The 23,036-nt window shown below is 56.1% G+C and overlaps 1 protein-coding gene and 1 long non-coding RNA gene across 11 annotated transcripts in view; one reads left to right on the top strand and one right to left on the bottom strand.

Moving 5' to 3' along the window:
• Window positions 1-2,755: 2,755 nt before the first annotated feature.
• Window positions 2,756-23,036, bottom strand: part of C19H16orf96 (chromosome 19 C16orf96 homolog) — a 72,414-nt gene continuing 52,133 nt past the window's right edge. For 5 of the 10 annotated variants that reach the window (XM_089321285.1, XM_089321288.1, XM_089321287.1 and 2 more), the window contains 8 exons: window positions 19,639-19,713; window positions 19,132-19,296; window positions 14,663-14,781; window positions 14,094-14,156; window positions 10,135-10,227; window positions 9,373-9,535; window positions 9,087-9,189; window positions 4,497-5,496 (listed from right to left, as the gene is read on the bottom strand). In XM_089321285.1, the coding sequence (XP_089177411.1) occupies window positions 5,171-5,496; window positions 9,087-9,189; window positions 9,373-9,535; window positions 10,135-10,227; window positions 14,094-14,156; window positions 14,663-14,781; window positions 19,132-19,296; window positions 19,639-19,713 (1,107 nt within the window). In that variant the 3' untranslated portion in view covers window positions 4,497-5,170. Of the gene's footprint in view, window positions 2,913-4,424; window positions 5,497-9,086; window positions 9,190-9,372; window positions 9,536-10,134; window positions 10,228-14,093; window positions 14,157-14,662; window positions 14,782-19,131; window positions 19,297-19,638; window positions 19,714-23,036 lie in introns of those variants that run through there. The other 5 variants (XM_051836157.3, XM_089321284.1, XR_011384447.2 and 2 more) reach the window with 5 other exon arrangements.
• Window positions 10,349-17,529, top strand: LOC149120642 (uncharacterized). The gene is made up of 2 exons (XR_016226022.1): window positions 10,349-13,963; window positions 14,758-17,529. It is a non-coding gene; the product is annotated as an uncharacterized LOC149120642 (long non-coding RNA).

The raw sequence follows: 23,036 nt of genomic DNA on the forward strand, positions 1-23,036 counted from the left end.
ACAGCATGGCCTCCTGGGATTGGGAAACAGCCACCTAGCACATGCCCCTGGGCAGGAGGGCCCCCTGGGTGCTTGCTGTGCACCCAGCTTCCTGACCTGGAGACAGGGCCTGGGATCTGTCAGTAAGGGGACCCCAGGAAGGGCATGGCTGGAGCTGGGGCCTGGGAGCTCCAGTGTTTCTCAGCAGGTGCAGAGACCCTGTCCTGTGGACAAGGGAGAGCGGAGGCTGATTGGAGGGGAGATGGGTGGGCCTATGTAGGGCTGGCACTGGCACAGGTTAAGCCTCTGTCTGCAGTGCCAGCATCCTATGTGGGTGCTGGTTCTAGTCCTGGCTGCTCTACTTCTGACCCAGCTCCCTGTTGGTGCACCTGGGAAAGCAGTGGAATGTGGCCCAAATGGCCCTGCACTCCGTGGGGGGCCCAGAGGAAGCTCCTGGCTCCCGGCTTTTGCGTGGCCCAAGCTTGGACATGCAGCCATTTGGGGAGTGAACCAACAGATGGAAGATGTCTCTCCCCCATCCCCTTCTCTCTCTCTCTGCCTTTTAAATAAATAAACCTTAAAAAAAAAAAAGACACCATAAGCCCTGCAACTGAGAGAGATGTAAGGAACCTGGAGACTTCCCCCACGTCTAGAAGTTCAAGTGGAGGTACCGAGGGACTCAAGTTTCAGGACAGCCTTGGTAGCCGGCCACCCCTCCCCCACTAGCCCAGCATAGTTGAGCTTTGGATCAGTTCCAGATTCCACACTCGAACGTACTGTTTGCATCCATGAAGTTGTTCAGAGGGATGTGCTTCCAGCTGTGTCCTCCCCAGCGAGGGGACCAGCAGCACTGGGTGGGTGGGGCCAGTCCTCACATCTGACAAACGCCCTCAGGGCCACAGCTGGCTAAAGACAGCACACGGCTGGGGACGAGCCTGACCCACCCTGCGGGCCAGGCTGTGCCCCTCCACCACCACGGGGACCTGTGTGCCTCCCACTCCCGCCCTGGAATCAGCGGGGCTCTGGGGTGGGGGAGTGCTCTGCGGCCGAGCCGGCGCCTGGGTAGTGAGCAGCCACACAGAAGGGCTTTCTGGGGGCGGGCAGGGCTCCTCCTCCGGATGGGCTTTGAAGAGAGAAGGGCTTGTTCCCCTGCTGGTCGGCTGGGAACAGCTGAGCGTCCCCAGGTCACCCGTGGTCCAGCCGAGGTTCTCTGGGAACACACTGCGCGTCCACAGAGAGGTGTGCCGGCCCGAGGCTGGCTGCAGGGGCGGCCTGGAGGCCTCTGGGCAGACAGACAAGTCCTTTGACTCCTGTACTGGGGGAGGCCCGTGTGGGCCAACACAGACCTCGCCCAGCAGGCTGCTCCCGCTTCCCCGCGTTTGGAAAGCTCTCAGTCTCTAGCCACGGCTTGCACAGATGGGTTTCAATTGGTTCTTAAAAGAGCACAGCTCGCTCTGGGCGGGGGCTGCTTGCAGGGTTCCCAAGGCCTTGTCAGTACAGCACAAGGTGGGGTAGTCTGCTCTGCCTGCGGGGGCCATTTCTTAGCTCTGGGGAGTGACAAGGCTACAGGTAAGGTGAGTAGGGCTTTCTGTAGATCCTGGTGGAGCCACGAGCAAGGGGAGGAAGGGCGTGAGAGGAAAGAGGCCTTCTCTGGTGTCGTGTGGGTTCACAGGGTCTCTCGAGCCCCCAAAACCACAGAAGTCAGGGGTCTTGCCAGCCAAGGCTCCCCAAGGAGCAGCACGAAGGCCCTTCGGTACCTCCCAGCCGTCCGCCTCTGGGTGCCGGTGGTACATTTTCCCAGCGCAGATCAGCTTCCTGGGAACACACGTCTGCTGCCGTCAGCTGTTTACACCTTCGGGTTACTGAGTTCATGGTCTTCGAAAGGGAGAAAATACTCAGTGACCTCTCCCTGCAGGGCGGCGCACACAGCGTGTCCTCCCTCACTGCGCTGCCTCGCACCCAGTCCTCTGCTCCACAAGACCCGCCTGGCCACATACCCAACTCATCACTGGGCACACTGGGATGGCTGGCCACCTGCTGTGTTCAGGCCGGCCTTACCTCTGTCCCAGGGCAGAGCTGTGGAGGAGGAGGCCGGGCCGGTGCCGCTGCGGCTCCTGAGTGTCTTCTGCCGGGGTGGGGTGGGCCAGGCTCCCGGACAGCCACCAGAGGCCCCCAGGTTGGCACAGCTCCCCTGCTGCAGCCTCCGGGGCTGCAGGTCCCACCCTCAGGCCCAGGTTCTACCTGCAGCTCCCACACCCTCTTTGGGGGCTGAGCCCTGATGGCCTGCTGTGGGGCTAAAGTCCGCACCACCCAGAGCACCCAAGGAGGCTGTGGGAACACAGGGCCTGGCACAGCTCCTCGCTCCATGGGCTGCAGGTACCTCAGGTGTGGGAAGGCGGCTTTGAAGGGGCGGGTGGAGGGGGCCTGGCCTGGGAGCCGGGGACTCACACCAGCTGCTCCCTCGGCTTACTCTGCTAGGGTCACAGCTCCCTTTCCTGCAGCCGGGGCACAGAAGTTGGGCCCCCGCACCAGGCACAGAAGCCGGCAGGTGCAGCCTCCTGGTGGTGGGGAGGTGGGGTTTGCTGCCAGGGGCATGGGGCTGCCGGGGGAGATGTGGTGGGAGGTCTGTTGTGTGCCTGATGATGGCCAAGGCCCCACGTGGTTCTGGGCAGTGGGCCAAGAGGCTGAGTCTGGAGTGGTGCAAGCCCCCTACACCACCCGTGTGGAGACAGTGAAGCCAGCCTCCAAGGTGCGTACAGCAGTCTTCGCACCCACAGTCAAAAAAAACAGATTTTATTCTGGGCACAGGTTGCCAAAAAACCTCATCTGTGGTGGGGGTGGGGGCTGGGCCTATGCCAGCCGTGATCCTGAAGGCAGCCTGGACAGGCAAGTGACCTGGGTCAGGGAGAGCCTGGCCTCATTTGGACACAGACCTAGGAGAAAGGAAAGAGAAGTCAGTGCAGGGTGGTCACAGGGCAGGAACTGACAAGGGGCCATGGGGACAGGGCAGGCCCAGCGTCCCCAGCCTCTGAGGACTTCTGAGGCCATGGAGTCCTCCACACCTGCTCCCAGAGCCCTCAGCCTCACACCAGGGGCTCCAGACGCTGGAGCAGAAGTCATGCCCCAGACCTGTGCTGTGAAGGGACAGAACCGTCTGCCAGTTGAAGGTGGAGAGGAAAAGCTAGGCAGAGCAAGGGAGCACTGAAGGGACTGGGTGCCCCTGCACTGGTCACCCAGGTGCCCCGGCCAGGCTCGGGACCTCCCCTCCAAACACATGGCAGTGAGCATAAGAGCAGTCCCTGGACATCCCAGGGTGCCAGTGTCCCTGTGGATCAGTAAGGAAATAAACACCCACATAATCCGCACTAAAGAAAAGAGATGCACTCGGTCGATCTGGCTTCCAGTGGGAAACTGGTCTGAGAAATTTGGCCCACAAGACAGAATGCATGGTGGCAGTAGCTGTAACTGGGACTGATTTTGGTTAAATTGTTTCAGCAAAATAAAAAGTGATTGCTTTTAAAACTACTTTAGGGGCCAGTGTTGTAGGACAGCGGATAAAGCCGCTGCTTGCGATACCGGCATCCCATGTGGGTGCTGGTTCGTGTCCTGGCTGCTCCACTTCCAATCCAGCTCCCTGCTAATGGCCTGGGAAAGCAGTGGAAGATGACCCAAGATTTTGGGCCCCTGACACACTCCTGAGAGACCTGGAAGAAGCTCCTGGCTCTTGGCTTCGGCCTGGCCCAGCCCTGGCTGTTGTAGCCATCTGGGGAGTGAACCAGCGGATGGGAGACGCGCTCGCTCGCTCTCTCTGTAACTATGACTCTCAAATAAATAAGTAAGCCTTTTAAAAAATAAAATAAAACCGCCGGCGCCGCGGCTCACTAGGCTAATCCTCCACCTTGCAGCGCCGGCACACCGGGTTCTAGTCCCGGTCGGGGCGCCGGATTCTGTCCCGGTTGCCCCTCTTCCAGGCCAGCTCTCTGCTGTGGCCAGGGAGTGCAGTGGAGGATGGCCCAGGTGCTTGGGCCCTGCACCCCATGGGAGACCAGGAAAAGCACCTGGCTCCTGGCTCCTGCCATCGGATCAGCGTGGTGTGCTGGCCGCAGCGCGCCGGCCGCGGCGGCCATTGGAGGGTGAACCAACGGCAAAGGAAGACCTTTCTCTCTGTCCCTCTCCCTCACTGTCCACTCTGCCTGTCAAAAAAAAATAAATAAATAAAATAAAATAAAACCACTTAAAACTGGTTGAGGAATTAAGTTGGCTTTTCCATGAAGTGGTAGAGTAAGCATAGATGCGTATTGAATGTATACTGTATGTGTGTGCATATTGGGTCTTCCTGGGGACATCTCTCACGCAGACCCTGCCCTATGTCCTGGGCCATCGCCCGTTCCCAGGCCAGGCTCCGGGCCCAGGTCTCTGCTCGGGGAACCGGGGCAGCAGGGGGCTCACGGATGGGCAGCTTCCCCAGCAGGCTGTGTGCTGGCTCTGGACTTGACGTGCAGAGGTCGCAAGTTCCTGGTGAGTCCTGGCGCCTGCTGGGGGTCCTGCGTGGATGAAGTCAGTGGCGGCAGGGGTGGCAGGGACGGTGGCCTGGCCGGCATCACTGGGCGAGAGCCTGAAGTGGCTGAGCTGACACCGGGGTGGGGGCCGGGGGCTGGGGAGGGCAGAAGAAATCCGTGGTATGTCCCGAGAACAACTGTGAGAATTGCTGGTCTGCCAGGGACCCCCCCCACCAGGGAGTAAAGAAGCCCAAGAGTGCACTGACCTGGTCCCAGGCAGCCTGCACTTCGGGGGGTGGGGGAGCAGACCCAGGTGAAGTCACAACTGCCGTGGGCCAGAAACGGGAGCCAAGTGGGACATGGCATTTAGGGTCTGGGCTGAGGTCCCAGCTTACCAGCTCTTCTGACCTTGGGTCGCAGCTCCCTTCTCTTTGAAATGGGTCAGCAGTACCTAACTCCTCCCGTGGCTCCAATGAGGCAAGAAGGGAGAGCTCTGAAACTGTGACGTGCCCCCAGCTGCCCAGAACGTGGCCATTCAAATCCAGGCTGCTCAACTCATGCGCTCAGCGACCCAGCCTGGTTCAAGGGGCCCCAGCCAAGAGGCCCAGGGCAGGAGCAGGCTGCCTGGTCCCACCTCCTGTAGACACCTGGGGACCAACGCCTGGCCTGGGCCCATGAAGCTCCCCTGAAGCCTAGGCAGCCGCAGGCCCCCTGGGCCCACTTCCCTGGGCAGATACAGGGGGAGGGGGCCCCTCGCGGGTCTCCCTGGATCTAGTACAGGTGGGCAGGTGCCTGCTGGGCTGCAGCAGAGCAGCTGAGAAGTGGATGTGGTAGAAAAAGCACCCAGGCTGGTGGCAAGAGGCAGGCTGGGAGTAGGAGAGACCAGAGGACGTGCCAGAATCCCAGGTGGGCCAGGGAGGGAGGGGCAAGCACTCACAGGGGTGGGTGGCACCAAATAAGGCACTGGCGCGCACTCGGTCATGCAGGTTCCGAGGCGGGGGACCCGGAACTCTCACAGCTTAGTAAAGAAGAAAATGGGAAGAGACAGGGAACGGGTGAAGGCCCTACCAGGGTCCTGCCCTGTGGGCCCTGCATAGGGACCAGCCTAATCCAGGCCCATCACCCCCATTACTCACGGGACAATGTTCCTCCTTACAGCCCCCCACCCTTCCAAGCTTAAGGCTATAAAAGAAGTTCTTAAAAGTAATTCCAGTGGCTGCACTTTGGTACATGGGTTAAACCCCTGCCTGTAGCACTGGCATCCCATATATTGGAGTCTTGGCTGCTCCATTTCTGATCCAGCTCCCTGCTGATGTGCCTGGGAGAGCAGCAGTAGATGGCCCAAAGGCTTGGCCCCCTGCTGCCCACATGAGGGACCCAGACAAAGCCCCTGGCTCCTGGCTTCAGCCTGTCTCAGCCCAGGCTCATGCGGCCATGTGGCGAATAAACCAGCAGATAAAGACCCCTCTCTCTCTGTCTTTCCCTCTGTCTCAAATACATTTACTTGAAAGGCAGAATCACAAAGACAGAAGGGCAGTTAGAGAGAGATCTTCCAGGTCTCCCATGTGGCTGCAGGGGCCCAAGCACTTGGGCCTTCTTCCACTATTTTCCCAGGCCATAGGCAGGGAGCTGGATTGCAAATGGAGCAGCCGGGACTTGAATCTGCACCCATTTGGGATGCGGGCATTGCAGGCAGCAGCTTTACCCAATATGTCACAATGCCAGCTCCTAAATAAATCTTGAATTAAAAAAAATAGCAATTCCAGGCCAGAGAGAAGAGTGACGTCGTAGCAGGTGCAGAGGCACAGGTGAGAGGCTGGCAGGACTATTTAGGGCTCGGCTGTCTGGCAGGTCTTTAGCCATTCCACATAGCCCCCCGCCCCATATCTGTTTTTTGGAGGTAAAATCCATGTAACATACAATTAGACTGCACAATTCACGGCCCTAGCACCTCACCACATTGAACACCACTGTCTCTATCCAGCTCCGGTACATGTCCATGGCCCTAGGAGAGCCTCGCCCCCTGAGGCTACCACTGTCCACCAGCCCATCTCCCACCCCAGCCCCCAGACCTGCCTCCTCTGGACACCTCACAGAAATGGACTCAACATGTGCCTTTGGGGCCTGGCTCCACTTGAGACTTGAACCTGAACTTCCCTTCTCCCTGTCCAGCAAGCCGAGACACAAGGCCGCCACGTGATCCCCGAATCCTGGGAACACCTTTCTGTACAGGGCAAACGCAGCTACTGAAACGGGCGGAGTATCCCAGCTTATGCCGGTGGGTCCTCCGGGGGTCAGAGTCTGAGAAGCTGTGGCGAGGGCCAGGCAGCTCACTGCACGTGGGAATGGGGCTGCCACGAGGAGAGGAGCGGGCGAGCGGGCAGCCGGACACACCCACACCCTGCCTTCAGCCTGACCCCCGGGGCCATCGATGGTGGTGCTGGAGTCCTGTTACAGCAGCCACGGCTAAGTCACTCAGGGGTCCTGGGGGGAGCGGCCTGTCCTAAGGTGCATTTTTGGACATTTCCCTCAGAGCTGGGGGGCGGGGCTCGGCAGCTGGCCAGAGCCTCCTTCTTCCCCCTGCCCCTCTGGCCCGCTGGAGGACTCTCTGTGGCCACCTCCTCCTGCCTGCGTCCCATCTGACTTGGCCTTTCTTCCACGGGACTGCCCGCTGACTGCCAGCCCTCAGGGAAGGAGGGGGGATGGGAGCTGCACTTCCCACCAGGGATAGCCCAGCTGCCGCGCTGGCATCCGGAGGCCAGGTGAAGAGTGGAAGCACGCCGGGCACAGTGGCTGGCTTGAGGTCGAGTTCCTGAGTCTGTTTGTTTGGAATTAGGGTGCCTTAGGGGTACATGAGCTGTATTGGCAAAGATGGAAAGATCCGGCAGCAGACAGGTTTCCCACTGATTCCAGTACTAGCTGGACTCGGTCGCACCCAGCAAGATGGAACAGTTGAGGCTATCATGACTCCAGTCTCGTTTGCTCCATGTTCTTGGGAATGCACGAATGACCTGGGTGAGCCCTGCATCTAGGCTGCCAGCAGGGGAGGCTGGTGGGCGAGTGGGGAGGGGACAGGTGTGTAAGGTGATAGACTCCGTTGGCTCTGGCTCCGAGAGTGCCCTCCCAGCCAGGAGACCTCACCTGCCCACTGTGAAACGCCACTGCAGGGTGAGGGGACAGGGCAGGGCCCGGCACAAAGTCAGGGCTCATTAACCATTAGCCCGTGTTGTTGTCATCCTGCCTGGTGATCCCTGGAGCCCAGCTGAGCCTCTCCTCTGCCCCCAGATCCACTGCAGGGCCCGCAGCAGCCACGGTCTGGGCAGGAGGAGTCACTTCCTTGAATTGGGAGGATGCAGGGTTTCAGGAAACACAGGAGGGGTCTGGAGTGGGTTGAATGGGAATTGCCCAGAGAACACATCTCTCAGAGCCCGGCTGTGGCCTCATTCACAGTCAGGATCTTACAGGTGTAATTATAATCCTGAGATGAGATTTTCCTTGGTCAGGCTGAGCCCTAAATCCAAGGACCAGTGTCCTTTGAGAGACAGAGGAGAAGGCGCATGGAGGAGGCAGCCAGCTGGGGGCAGAGGCTGGAGCAGCACGGCCACGAGCCCAGAACACCAGCAGCCGGCAGGGGCAAGGACTGTTCCAGAGACACTGGTGGGAGCACGGGCCTGCGGACACACTGATTGGAGACTCAGAGCCCCCAGACATGAGAGAGAAGAAACTTCTCACTACCCAGGCCGACGGTCTGCAGTGACAGCCAGCACAGGTGCGTCCTCTGTCCAGCACAGCTGATGAGCGGGCTCCTCTGCCTTCTCACCAGGCCAGCCTGGCATTTCCAGAGGCTGCAGCCCCACCCTCTGGCCACCTCGGACCCCAGCATGGCTCCCAAATGGGACAGTGTGCAGCTCCTACCCAGGGGCAAACCACAGAACTCCTCTTTCCAGACAGGAAAGGAACTCAAGGGCCATGCAGAGGTTTCCCTTTGCGTACTGGGAACCCAGGAGAGGAAGCCAGCTGGAGCTGGGACCCCAAAACTGGAGCGACCAACAAGGAAGGACTCCAGATAAGCATGTGTCAGGGCCTCCTGCTGGCTCACATTAGGACACAGACCTCCAGTCTGCCCTGTCCGCGTCTCCTCACTCCTGCCCCAGCCAGGCCCTGCACTCCTAGCAGACCTGTGCGTGGCTTCTGCTCACCACAAGTGTTTGCACCTGCTGCGCCCTCTACCTGACTCACCCTCCTCCCACCTCACCCCTTCATCCCCCAAACTTCTTTTCCTTCTCCAAAGGCTTCGGGGAGCTCCTCACCCCTCCTCGAATACAGCACCCCTTGTACAGCTCTCCTGTCACCAACCAGGCCCCGGCCCCAGGCCCGCATCCTGAATGCCAGGTGAGGCCGGCTGTCGGTCCCTGTTTATCCCTGTGGGAAGGATGAGCCTTGTCCGGCGGGTGTTTGCTTACAGCCGGCACTCTCCCCTCCGGCACCTCTTTGGCTCCCGACTGGTCAGAGGCAGTGCCTGCCCTTGAAATCCCCCTGTGCCCTTTGCCCTGCCCTGTGGAACAGCACCCCAGTGCAGGGCGCCCAGGAGGGTCCGACACTCCTCACCTGTCAGCTCCTTCTCCACGGTGGCTGTGGCCTGAGCCCCACTCTGGTTGCTCATCCGGCCTCTGTAGAGGATCCCGTCCACTCCCAAGATGTCTACCTCAGCCTGTTGGATGGCCAAGGCCCCCGGTCAGTGAACCCTTCCTGCCCCACCTCCTCTCCAGTGCACAGAAAAGTGCAGAAGACAGGGTGCGGTCTCCCCGGGACTCTCTTCCCGGGTCCTGGTCCCACACGTGGGGCTGGGGCACGTGGACAATTCACCCTCCAGGGAAGAGCACCCACTACTCACGGAGTCATAGTCCACTAGCTGGGGGTCCCCATAAGGGTAGAGGGTGGACAGGTCACATGACTGGAGCCTGCTGGTGGCATCATTTTGGGGGCCATCACCCCAGTCCTGCTGGGAGCCCAGGGGGTCCAGACCCTCCTCCTGGAGCTGCAGCTGCTGCTGTTCCCTGCGGCAGGGCAGTGGGTCAGTGGCCACCCAGGGACTCCACAATCCCACAGAGCCCCCGACAGGCCTGGCCAGTATGGAGGCAAGACTGACATTGCTTCCAGCTTGGGTGTAGGTGGCACAGCCAACAGGCCTGGGATGTGGTGGGTGGACACACACACAACACCAATGGGGCAGACAAATGAAGCCAAGAGCCACATTCCTGGAGTCTCTGCCTGGAGTCAGGTGAGGGAGGGAGGGGGTCGCACAGGCTTGGGCCCCGCCCCCCAGCTTTGGCTGCTGCCAGACTGTTCCTCCCCCACCTGGCCACAGCTCGCACAGGGCTCGCTGCTGGAAGGACCACTGGAGCCGTGGGATGTCACGGCCTATGCCCACCACTGGGAAAGGGGCAGATGGACCCAGTGCGTGAGGCGTGGTGATATTTAAGTAACTCTCACACGTGGGATCACCTCACTGTTAGTGCTATGGCCTGTCACCACCGCTATGTCTTGGGCCTCTCCTTTGCACAGGGAGTCTGGCTCCTGGCACTGGTGGGTCTCTGCCCAAACAGTGATCCCACAGCCTTCAGGGGGAGGGATGGTGGGTCCTCTATCCACACACCTCATCAGCTGCCGCTGCAGGTACTCGTAGCTGTTGGCACTGGCCGGCCTGAGCCGCGCCAGCAGGTGAACCTTACGGAGTGTGATCAGAGGCCTGTTGGAGGACAAGAACACAGACAGGGCTGTCACCTGCAGCCTGCAGAGGGCTCCAGGCCCACACCTCCTCCAGGAAGCTTTCCTAGCGGAAAGGAGGTGTAGATGGGTCTGCTCACCCTCAAACACAGCCTTTTCTCCAGGAACATCTGAGGGCCACAGTGTGAGGGCTTTGAGGGGCCCAGGTAATCATTGTAAGACACAAAAAACCAACTGTGCCATTATAAAAGGAAAAACCATAACAGGCAAAGCCCAGGAGCAGACGCAGACTGGAGGGTTGAGGGGAGGCAGGTGGGGGCGAGACTGCTGGTTTTCCTCTGGGAGGATGAAAAGGCCATGGTGCTCACGGAGCTGTGCACGTGCCAGATGCCACAGAACCGCCCGCTTCGAAATGGTGAACTTTACATCCTGCGGGCCCTGCCTCTCTAGAGAACGAAAGACGAGGTCAGCTATTAACAGCCTTCCGGGAAAGCTGCTGGAGCTGGGGCTGTGCAAGTGCGTCCAGATGTCAAGATTCCCCCTCTTCTAGCAGCCGGCCAGGCACATGACTGTGTGCAGCAGCCCGAATAAACCAATACACGCTGATCATCTGCTTAGAGCCAATGCACACGGAGGGTCTGCTTAGAGCCAATGCACACGGAGGGTCTGCTTAGAGCCAATGCACACGGAGGGTCTGCTTAGAGCCAATGCACAGTGATTGTCGGCTTAGAGCCAATGCACACTGGTGGTCTTCCTAGAACCAATACACCGGAGGGTCTGCTTAGAGCCAGTACACACGGAGGGTCTGCTTAGAACCAATATACATGGAGGGTCTGCTTAGAGACAATGCACACTGATCGTCGGCTTAGAGCCAATACACACTGATCATCTGCATAGAACCAACGCACACTGATTGTCTGCTTAGAACACATAGAGAAGCACACACAAAAACCACTGTTACCGTGTGACAAAGATTCTGACATGCACCCTTGTGGTGTTTCTCCATGTTCACATAAATTTTATTATTTATTTCATTTCGTTTTATTTTATTTTATGACAGTGTTAGACAGTGAGAGAGAGACAGAGAGAAAGGTCTTCCTTCCATTGGTTCACCCCCCAAACAGCGCTATGGCCAGAGCTACGCCGATCCAAAGCCAGGAGCCAGGTGCCTCCTCCTGCTCTCACATGCAGGTGCAGGGGCCCAAGCACTTGGGCCATCCTCCACTGCCTTCCCAGGCCACAGCAGAGAGCTGGACTCGAAGAGGGGCAACCAGGACTAGTACCCAGCGCCTATATGGGATGCCGGCGCCGCAGGCAGAAGATTAACCCAGTGAGCTTTGGTGCCGGCCCTGTTTACGTAATTTTTAAAACAAAAGCAGGATCACTGTACACACACCACTTGATACTGTCATTTCATTTACTGGAAACATTTTTCCAGGTCATTAAATATTCTTCCACAATTGCTACCCAATGCAGCAGCCACTAGCCACATAGAGCTATTTAAATTTACATGGAGATGAACTAAATTTAAATAAAACCTAAAAGTCAGTTGCCCACTCGCGTGCACCATGTTCCAAGTGCTTAGAAGCCACATGGCTCCAGGGGTTCATGCCCGGGACAGCACAGCTACGGACAGCTCCACATTACACATACTACTGCATGGGACTCTTCTTACAAACGTGGTGGATGCCGGCCGGAATGAAAAGTCAGTGAGACACCACTTCAAGCTATGTCCAATTGCTTTTACTCTTATCAGTAACGTTGCAAGCTGGGTATCTCTGATGTGACAGAAAATGCTGGTGTGATCTCCAAAGCCCCTCCAAACATGAGCTGGCAGGGGGCGGGGAAGCTTACTGGGTCACCACACTAGGCCAGCATCACAGGGGCCCCATGAGGTCCTGCTGCTCAGAACAAATCACTGTTCCCCGTTCCTCAAAAAGTAAACCGCCAAGTTCCCACATGAGCCAACGCTTCTACTCTCAAGTTTATCCCAAAAGAACTGGCAACAGGAATTCAAACAAACCCACGTAAACAAACCTCGTGAGAGCATTACTCAGACAGCCAGAGTGGCAATAACCAAGTGTTCACCAGCACAAGAAAGGGCAGGTGCAGTGTGGGGGCCTGTGCAGTGGAATACCACACAGCCAGGGAGAGCAGCCATGGGGGCACTGTGCGAGGGAGAGAGGCCACGCACCACACACGCCCACTCTAGGAATACTACACAGCCAGGGAGAGCAGCCACGGGGGCACTGTGCGAGGGAGAGAGGCCACGCACCACACACGTCCACTCTAGGATCAGCTGCAAGGGGCAGATCCACAGGGACGATGGACAGCAAGTCCGCGTGGGGAGTGAGCGCGGGGGGAGCTGGGTTTCCTGCTCGGGGACCAAGCAGAGTTGGAGACCGCGCAGAGGCAGCAGTGGTTCGACACTGTGGATGTGCTAAGTGTGCTGAGTGGCCCACTTTACAGTGGTTCAAAAAATAAAATCTCTTATAGATTTATAAGAATAAACGCACAGGGGAGGGTGGTGATGTGGCGTAGCAGGTAAAGCCATCACCTGAGATGCCAACATCCCACATGGGTGCCTGTTGGAGTCCTGGCTGCTCCACTTCCAATCCAGCTAATGGCCTGGGCAAAGCAGTGGAAGATGACCCAAGTAGATAGTTCTCTGCCCCATGTGGGAGACATGGATGAAGCTCCTGGCTCCTGGCTTCAGCCTGACACAGACAGCACTAGTCGATGTGGCCATCTGGGGGACAGATCAGACGGGAGAGCTCTCCCTCTCCCTCTCTTTCTCTGTATCGCCTTCTTTTTCTCTGTAACTCTAACTTTTAAAATAAATAAATGTGTAAAAATATGAAAATAAATGCAGGGTTGGCCAGCATTGTGGCATGGTGGGTAAAGCTGCCACCTGCAGTGTCAGCATTCTCTAAGGGTGCGGGTTTGCGCCATGGCTGCTCCACTTCCGATCTAGCTCCTTCCTAATGGCATAGGAAAAGCAGCGGAGAACGGCCCAAGTGTCTGGACCCCTGCAACCCATGTGGGAGACCTAGAAAAAGCTCCTGGCTCCTGGCTTTGAATGGCCCAGTCCTGGGCATTGTAGCTGTCTGGGGAGTGAACCAGCAGAGGGAAGATTCTGTCTGTCTCTCCTTCTCACTAACGCTTTCAAACAAATAAATAAATCTTCAAAATTAAGGCAGGAAAGTATAACAAAGTCCTGCTTTTCTTTTCTTTTTTTTCCTCTGTGTGTCTGTGTGTACATTATTTGAGAAGCAGACAGAGGAGACAGTAAGAGAGAGAGAGAGAGTGAGAGAGCGCGTGAGTGAGTGCACTCCCATCCACTATTCACTTCACTCAGGGCCAGTCTGAAGCTGGGAGCTGAGATCTCAATGTGGTCTCACATGTGGGTGGCAGGGACCCAAGTATTTGAGCAGTCCCCTGCTGACTCTCACAGTACGCATTAGCAGGAAGCTGGAACTGGAAGTGGAGCTGGGACAAAGACCCAAACGGGGCATCCCAACCCACGGCTTACCCGTTATGCAAAAACCTGCCCCTCGAAATTCTGCTTTTCCCCACACTGATTCTTTTTTTTTTTTTTTTTTTTTAGTTCGATCCAGTGTCTTTCCTTGAAGGAAAGGAGGACAAAGCCCCCTACCCAAGCAATCAGAGGTGGGATGGGCAGAAAGGACATGTGTACAGACGACATACACAGGGCAGACATGAGGTCTGCAGAACGACCTGTGTGGCCGTGTACACACGTGAGTACAGACGTGATGTGTTTGCTCTCTGCCTGCTTTTTAGAACGCAGGAAGCACGGCCTGGCTGGGGCAGGGGTGGGTGGATCCCGCGGTGAGGAGGCAGCAGGCGCCCCCTGGCGGCAGTACTCACGGACTGGTCATCATCTCCACAGGCCGGTCGCAGGAAATGCATTTCACCCGCTCAAACAGTTTCCTGAAAGACATCAGCGCCATCAGGCGGGTCCCTGCCCAAGAGCCCGTCCCCGGCCCTTGGTCCAGGGGGTTTGGGAGAGTGGCTGCAGGTCAGCCCGTGCCTCAGGGCCAGGACTTCCCCACGGCCAGGCCCACGCAGCCCTGCAGGCCCCTGCTGGCCCTGTGTGTGGCCTCCTGGGCAGAGAGGGCATTCTGCTGCCCCAACACACTGGATGGTCTCCACCCTGCCCCTAAGTACTGGGGGCATGTGAAGGGGAAGCCGAGGACAGGAGTCCAGATCTGGGTCCATACGCTTGAGGTGCTGTCTGGGTGGGAGTCAGGGAACCTGGTTTGGGCCTCCACGGTCCTGCATGTCCCCTTCCCCGTCTGAGCTCTGTCTGCCCATTCTGCACCCTGGCCGCAGGTCAGGAATCGTGCCCCACGTTCTCCAGGCTCTTCCTCTGTGGGCCCCACAGCCTCAGCAGCTGCACCCAGAACCAGGAGGGGGCTCCAGGGCCCTGCCCTCACTTCCTGAAGCCGGCAGCGCTGTCTGGGTCAAATCGGAGACCCTCGGTCAGCAGCTTCGCGACGACTGTCCGTATCTCTTCCATTTCTTTCTTCAGAGGGCCCAGGTCACTGTGGACGAGCTGCCAACAGCCAACAGGAAGAAAAGAGCGCCCGGTCAACTACTCCACACCCTGCCAACTCGCAGAAAAGGACTGTAGCAACCCAAGAAGCCTCACGGGGCATGACAAGGTGAGACGAAGATCGTGAGGTCATCCAGGAAAGGCAAAATGACAGGGCTTGGGTTTGGGTCCACGCCCCCAGAAGATGCTGCTGGCAGAGGGGAGCTGCAAAGTGAGCTTCCCAGCAGGCAAGGCAAAAATAAAACACAGAACACCACCTCCTGCTGTTGCCACACCCGCCTCTCAGCTGCAGCCTGCAGGCCCGGGAAACCTTTCCCCAGCGTTCCCCATGCACCTCACAGTCACACGCAACAGAGGGCCTGCACGTAAAGCAGACAACTCAGTGACATTGTTAGCATATGCAGTGTTGTGTAACCGTCACTCCCTAGAGAAGCTGTGTGCCCTCTACCAGATACACCCATTTGTCTGCTCATAACCCCCAGCCCTAGGCAGCCACTAACCTACTTTCTGCCTCCGTGGAGTAGTCTATTCTGGACGTTTCCTATAAATAGAATCATACACAATGTGTTCTTGGTGTGTGGCCTCTTTCACTTAGCAGATTTTCGGGCTGACTCGTGCTGTAGCGTGAGTCAGGGTTTGTGCTACTTCTTACGCAGCATGGACTATGACAGAACACTACCCCATCAATGGCTGCACCACGTTTGGCTGGATGAACCCTTTGACTGCTGTGAGTAATCTGCTATGAGCATTGATGTGCAAGTTTTTGTGTGGACGTATCTTCATTTTTCTGGGTATAAGGAACGAAGTTCTGATTCATGCTGCAACGTGGATGATCTGCAGACATTATGCTACAGAAAAGAGGCCAAACACAGAAGTTGATACACTGCATCTTTCCATCTGTATGCAATGTCCCAAATAGGTAGGTCCTTTGAGACAGAAACTAGATCAGTGGTGCAGAGGCTGCTGGGGTCAGGGAGGAGTAGGGAGTGACCAATAATGAGCGCTGGGTTTCCTTTGGGGTAATGAAAATGGCTTAGAGGACCACGTGGGAGACCTGGATGGAGTTCTGAGCTCCTGGCCTTGGTCTGGCCCACCCTTGGCTGTTGTGGAGTGAACCAGCGGATGAAAGATCTATGTCTGTCTCTCTCTCAGCCTTTCAAATAAAATGAAAATAAATAAATAGAAAGGACTGTCATCTAAAAATCATAGTGTCATATAAAAATTATAGGGGCCAGTGTCATGGCATAGTAAGTTAAGCCTCTGCTTGCAGCACCTGCATTCTGTGGGCACCAGTTCGTCCTGGCTGCTCCTCTTCTGATCCAGCTCTCTGCTTATAGCCTGGGAAAGCAGTCGAACATGGTCCAACTGCTTGGGCCCCTGAACCCACGTGGGAGATCCAGAAGAAGCTCCTGGCTCCTGGCTTTGGATCAGCTCAGCTCTGGCCACTGTGCTCATTTAGGGAGTGAACCAGCAGATGGAAGACCTCTCTCTCTCTCTCTCTCTGTAACACTGCCTCTCAAATAAATAAAACCTTTATAAAAAATTATAGGGAAGAAAAAAAATGATAGTGGTGCCAGAGGCTGCCGGGGTTGGGAAGGAGCAGGGAGTGACCAGTAACAAATGCTGGGTTTCCTTTGGGGTGATGAAATCGCTTAGAAGGCAGCACTGTGGTGTGTGATTTATGATCATTATATTTATAATATATACATGCCATCTAGAGTTAACAATTAACACCCTCAGGTATTTGGTTTCTTTTGATTATTTTTCAAATTATGGAAAGCATGCTATTTCACTACTAACTACTTCAGTAATTCTCTCTAACAGATGAAGCTGTTTCCTTACAGAACCAGTCATTACCACACTTGATATGATCGACCGCCTGCTTTGCATCTCATCCTAGCCCATTTTTAGAGTCTGTGCAACAGAACCAAGAAACGAGGAACATCTCATTACTGCATCTGGTTGTTTTGTCTCCTGAAGACTCTTTTTAAAATGCTTGCCAATTTACCAAGAGACAGGGAACTTGAGCTCTTAGACATGGGTTCACTCCCCAGACGCCCACAGCACTGAAGGCTGGGCCACCCAAAGCGAAGAGCCCAGAACTGGAACCATCACTGCAGCCTCCCGTGGTCCGCAGCAGCAGGAAATTTTAGTCAGGAGCCAGAATCAGGGGCCGCGCCGTGCACAGCGGGCTGGGCATCGCAGTCAGGAGCCAGAATCAGGGGCCGCGCCGTGCACAGCGGGCTGGGCTGCTGCTCGGGATGCTGGCATCCTGTATCGGAGCTCCACTGGACGTCCTGACAGCTCCACCTGCAATCCGGCTCCCTAATGATGGCCCAGTATTTGGGCCCCTGCCACAGATTTGGGAGACCCACACAGAGTTCCTGGCTCCTAGTTAGGGCTGGCCTAGCCCTGGCTGCTGTGGCCATTTGGGGAGTGAACCAGCAGATGGGTCTCTCTCTTTTCCCTCTCTGTTGCTCTGTCTTTTTTTTTTTTTTTTAAGATTTATTTATTTATTTGAAAGTCACAGTTATTTGAAAGTCACAGAGAGAGAAGGAGAGGCAGAGAGAGAGAGACAGGTCTTCCATCTGCTGGTTCACTCCCTACTTGGCCGCAATGGCTGGAGCTGGGCTGATCCAAAGCCAGGAGCCTCCTCTGGGTCTCCCGTGTGGGTGCAGGGGCCCAAGGACTTATCCTCCACTGCTTTCCCAGGCCATAGGAGAGAGCTGGATCAGAAGTGGAGCAGCCGGGACTCAAACTGGTACCCATATGGGATGGCAGCACTGCAGGCAGTGGTTTTACTTGCTATGCTACAGTGCTGGCCCTTCTGTTGCTCTTTCAAATAAATTTAAAAAATTAAATATTTAATTTATTTATTTGAAAGGAAGAGTTCAGAGAAAGGGGGAGGGAGGGAGAGAGAGAGAGAGAGAGAGAGAGATCTTCCTTCCACTGATTCAGTTCCCAATGGCCATGACAGCTGGGGCTGGGCCTGGGCCAGGCTGAGGCCAGGAGCCTGGAATTCAATCCAGGTTTAAACTCATGTGGGTGGCAGAGGCCACAGTACTTGAGCCATCTTCCTGACTTCCCAGGTGCATTAGCAGGGACACAGAACTGAAATGGAGCACTCTGGACTACAACCAGTGCTCTAAAAGAATGTGGTTTAATCTGTTAAGCCACAATGCCAGCCCCAGTAAATAAAATCTCTTTGTTAAAAAAAAAGAGAGAGAGAGCAAGCCAGATCGAACACTGAATGCAGGCACTCTAAGAGGAGATATGGTGTCTTATCCATCATCTTAACTATAACATAAACAGGTATCCCTTTGAATGTACGACAATCTCTCTCTCCACTCCCTGCCCCCACCACTGAGTCAGTTTTCTGTGGAATGCCACTCAGCTGTGAGTTTGCACATCTGGTTTGCACACCTGCACACGTTCTGCACATTTGCACAAATGATTTACATCTCTCTGACAAGCGTGTCTCCACGAAGATTGCACCTACAATCTGTTTTGCTCACTCTATCCACGGGGACTAGACCTCTTGGTATCCAATAATTGAGAGATGAATAAATCCCCGTTTCTCAGATGAGAAATTTCTCAGGGCATGCTGCTGCTCATGGTGCAGCTAAGGCTGGAACCCAGGCCCTTCTGGCTGCACCTCCTATGCCAGCTCCAAGAGCGTGCAGCACTGGCAAGTGCTGGTCTGCCCGCCCCTGCCCCTTCTGCTGGACGAGCTGGGCAGGGGCTGTGCGTCCCCTGCCACCTCCCCACGGCCTGGCACATCTCAGGCAGTCAGCAAACAGTGAGGCTGACCATGTGGGAGTCTCCAGGCCACCCAGCTAAGCTGCTCCCGAACGCTTGCTCCTCAAAACGGAGCGTTTGCTCTTGGCCACCGCTACGTTCTGGGACAGCTGGTCAGGAGTGCATGCTCACGGGCTCCGAGTTCTCTCTCACCTTGGTGGCCAGGAGTGCGTGCTCGCGGGCTCCGAGTTCTCTCTCACCTTGGTGGCCAGGAGTGCGTGCTCGCGGGCTCCGAGCTCTCTCTCACCTTGGGGGCCAGGAGTGCGTGCTCGCGGGCTCCGAGCTCTCTCTCACCTTGGTGGCCAGGAGTGCGTGCTCGCGGGCTCCGAGTTCTCACCTTGGTGGCCAGGAGTGCGTGCACGAGCTCCGAGCTCTCACCTTGGTGGCCAGGAGTGCGTGCTCGCAGGCTCCGAGTTCTCACCTTGGTGGCCAGGAGTGCATGCTCGCGGGCTCCGAGTTCTCTCTCACCCTGGTGGCCAGGAGTGCGTGCACGAGCTCCGAGCTCTCACCTTGGTGGTCAGGAGTGCGTGCTCGCGGGCTCCGAGCTCTCACCTTGGTGGCCAGCTCCTTCCTGAGCTGCTCCGCAGACTTCTTCCAGTCTTCCTCCTGTCTCACAGCCTTGAGAAGCACGCCCTGGACCACCTCGTTCAGCTCCGTCACCACCGTCTCCAGGTCAAGCCTGCTGGCCTTGCTAGCCAGGGCGCTCCTGTCAGCTTTCTGGGGAACAGGGGAAGGGAGAAGCTGGGAGACCACAGGCCCTTTGGCCAGCTCTTCCTAGTTCTGGACCCTGGAAACCCCAGGGTCTACTCAGACACCGCCGTGACATCTAAGCCAAGGTCTCCCTGTAACAGAAATTGCTGTGTGACTCTAAGTGCACAGGGTGTCACTAATTCTGAGTCACTGCACACAGCAGTCGATGGGACACGGAGAGGCTTCCCCAGCCTTTAACTGGAATAGAGGTGAAGTGAAATCCCAGCAGGCTCTCACCTGCCTCTGCCTGGAGTGAGAGAGCCTGGCTCGGGGAGGGCGGGGGAGAGAAAGGACCCTCTGCCCACTCACCTCCTTCAGCTCCTGCTCCAGGGTGCTTTTATTCACCTTGTTCTTGTCCAGCATTCTGATTTGAGCCTGGAGAGTCTGAGCACACAAACACAGGCACATCAGCCACCCTCAGAAGCCTCCAGGAGATTGTCTACTTCCTGTTTCCACCCTTGCCATGCACAGGAAGGGATGAAGGGGCCAGAGGGACGGCAGGCAGGTGGGAGTCGTAGAAGGTTTGGGCTCAAGAAGAAGGGATGGAGCTGGGACTTGGAACAGGTCCTCCTCTGGCAGGTGGGATCACAGGAACCTTCCTGCCCAGGGGAGGAAGGCACAGACCAACACGGACAGTGGGGCCTCCCAGGTGCATAAGGCAAGCTCACCTCTTCATATCTCAATGATGTCCCACTGAGAATCCAGCCACACGCACTGTGTGGAGACTCATCTCCCCTGCCCGTGTCTCCACCCAGATCAACCCTTCCCATTGCCTCTGCAGTCTCCCAACACCCCAGCCATCCCCCGAATGCCCCCCTAGAGGGTGGGGTCACTTTTCCATCAAAGCTGGGGACAAGCTTTTACTTCTCCCTTTATCTGGCTTCCTTCTCGCTCTTAGGAACAGAACTCCCACTTTCACATCAGTGTCCTTCACCAGCCACTTCTGACTAGCAGAGTGTAAACGGAAGTGAGTGGGTACCCCTAAGCTTCTTCATCTTCCTTCCTCTTTGCTGCTGGCGTGAATACAGTTAACGACTACAGTGCCTGCAGCCATCTTGGACTCTGAGGTGACCTGGTGAGTGGAAGTCAGACAGTAGGACAAGAAACACAGCCCAAGTCCCCAACACTGGAGCACTCGCCCAGCGTTGGGCCCACCATCTGAATTTCTGCAGTGTTACACGGAAATACAAGTACACCTTGGGTAGGTTATTTGTTACTTGAGGGGCTTATATGGCCTGAAGTTCATCCTAATTCTAGTTAATGCAAAGCTCCACCACATGCACGTTGTCCCACAGCAGGTTCCAAGGCCCAGAATGGGAGGAGAGGCTGCCTTGGCTTCATGTCCAGCTGCTTCCTCCAGCGCGATGCTGGCGTTCTGGTGTGTATCAGCCCCGGTATGAATCCCCAGACCCCTGCCTGACTCTGTACGTATTCACGACTATTACAGTTAAGATCTAGAAACAGAGAGCTTAACTTCCTAACTTCTGCAGCCACGTCACGTGTGTCCTTGGGTAAACAGCGGATCTCCCAAAGTTCACATGCACCCAGAACCCGTGAACACGGCCTTACTTGAACGGGGGTCTTTGCAGATTTAATGAATTAGTATGAGGTCACGTAGGTGAGGGAAAGCTCCGAGTCCGATGACTGAGGTCCCTCTAAGAAGGCTCTGTGGGAGGCGGTGTCTGGCACGGTGGGTAAGCCACTGCTTTGGAGGCACACATCTCATACTGGGGTGTCTGGGTTCAAGTTCTGGGTCTGCTTCTCACACTAGCACCCTGTTAATAAGCACCGTGGCAGACTCAAGTGGCTGTGCCCCGTCACCCACAGGGGATATCTGGATTGAACTCCTGGCTCCCAACTTTGACCTAGCCCAACTCTGGCTGTTGTGGACATTTGGGTAGTGAACCAGGGTATGGAAGGTCTCTTTCTCTCTCTGTCTCTCATGAGAAATAACTAAATAAAAAGAAGGCCATGTGAAGACACAGAGAGAAGAGGCTGTGTGACCACAGAGATGGAGACTGCACTGACGCAGGACACAGGCGTCAGAATTATCAGAAGCCACCGACTCCAAATTCACTGCTGAAATCCCAAGCAAGTTGACAGTGTCAGGAGGCGGGGCCTTTGGGAGGCGATTAGGTCATGAGGTGCACGGAGCTCTCTGGAATGGAATCAGTCATTTTTCCTATAGGATTTCTCTTGGTGTGGAGATGGAGAGAATCCTCTGCCTAGGCACTGGGGTGTGGTCCTCCAGGCCTTTGAGAGAAGGTAGTAAGGAATTTGTCCTGCACCTCGTCTCTGAAAACGACTTCCAGGTCTTGGCAGGAAATCACTCTGGTTGATGGGGTTAATGGCTACCCGGCCTTAAAAAAATCACTGTGACAGATCTGTATCACATAGGGCAGTATCTAAGGGTCCCATAACCCACATGGAGCGCCAGGCTCCTAGCTTCGGCCTGTCCCAGCCCTGGCTGCGGCAGGCATCTGGGCAGTGAACCAGCAGATGAAGAGAGCTCTCTGTGTCCCTCCCTCCCTCTCTGTAACTCTGACTTTCAAATAAATAAAATAAATCTTACAAAAGGGGGGGGGGAGGCCAGCATTGTGGAACAGCAGGCAAACCTGCTGCCTGTAAGGACGGCATCCCACATGGGCACTGGTGGGTATCTCAGCTCCTCCACCTCAGATCCAGCTCCCTGCTAATGAGCCTGGCAGGCAGAAGAGAGGCTCCACGTATTTGGGTCCCTGCTACAATGTGGAAACCTGGCTGAAGCTCCTGACTCCTGGCTTTGTCCTGGCCCAGTGCTGGCCATTGCAAGCATCTGGGGGAGTGAACCAGCAGATGAAAGATCTCCCTCTGTCTCTCCCTCTCTCTCTCTAACTCTGACTTTAAAGTAAATAAACCTTTGTTAAAAAGAGAAAATCACATGCAGGTGCACAACTCAACTTAGGAAGATCAAACAGAGAGAGAGCGTCAAGAGCATCCAGAGGACTCAGCCCCGTACATCCAGGAAAACAGTGATGCCTGCGACCACCGACGACTTTGTTTTTTAATTTATGATTTATTTTGCAAGAGTTAGAGAGAGAAAGGGAGAGACAGAATGAAAAAGGGAGAGCTTCCATCCCCTGGCTCCCTCCACAAATGGCTGCAACAGCCCGCACTGGGCCAGGCTGAAGCCAGGAGCCAGCTCATCTGGATCTCCTACAGGGTTGGCAGGGGCCCAAGCACCTGGACCATCTTCCACTGCTTTTCTTGGGCATTAGCAGGGAGCTGGACTGGAAATGGAGCAGCCAGGACATGAGGAGGCACCACGATGCCCGCCCTGACCACTGACTTCTCGTCGGGAACTGTGGGAGACTGCAGACAGCATCTTAGGGTTTGGCGCCGTGGTGCCGTGGGTAAGCCATGCCTGCGACACCAGCACTCCATGAGTGCCAGTTCAAGTCCCACCTGTTCCATTTCTGATCCAGCTCCCAGAATGTGCCTGGGAAAGCAGTGGATGACAGCCCAAGTGCTTGGGTCCCTAAGCCACGTGAGAGACCAGGATAGAGTTCTGGGCTCCTGGCTTCAGCCTGGCCTAGCCCTAGCAGTCGCAGGCCATTTTGGGGAGAGAACCAGTGGCTTGAACATTTCTCTCTCTCTCCTTTCAAATGAATCAATTCTTTCAAAAAAAAAAAAATGAAAACATCTTGAATGTGCTGAAAGAAGAAAAT

This window comes from Oryctolagus cuniculus, chromosome 19 (assembly GCF_051225735.1).
Source record: "Oryctolagus cuniculus isolate XC-2025 breed Fujian yellow rabbit chromosome 19, ASM5122573v1, whole genome shotgun sequence".
NCBI classification, from domain to species: Eukaryota; Metazoa; Chordata; class Mammalia; order Lagomorpha; family Leporidae; genus Oryctolagus; species Oryctolagus cuniculus.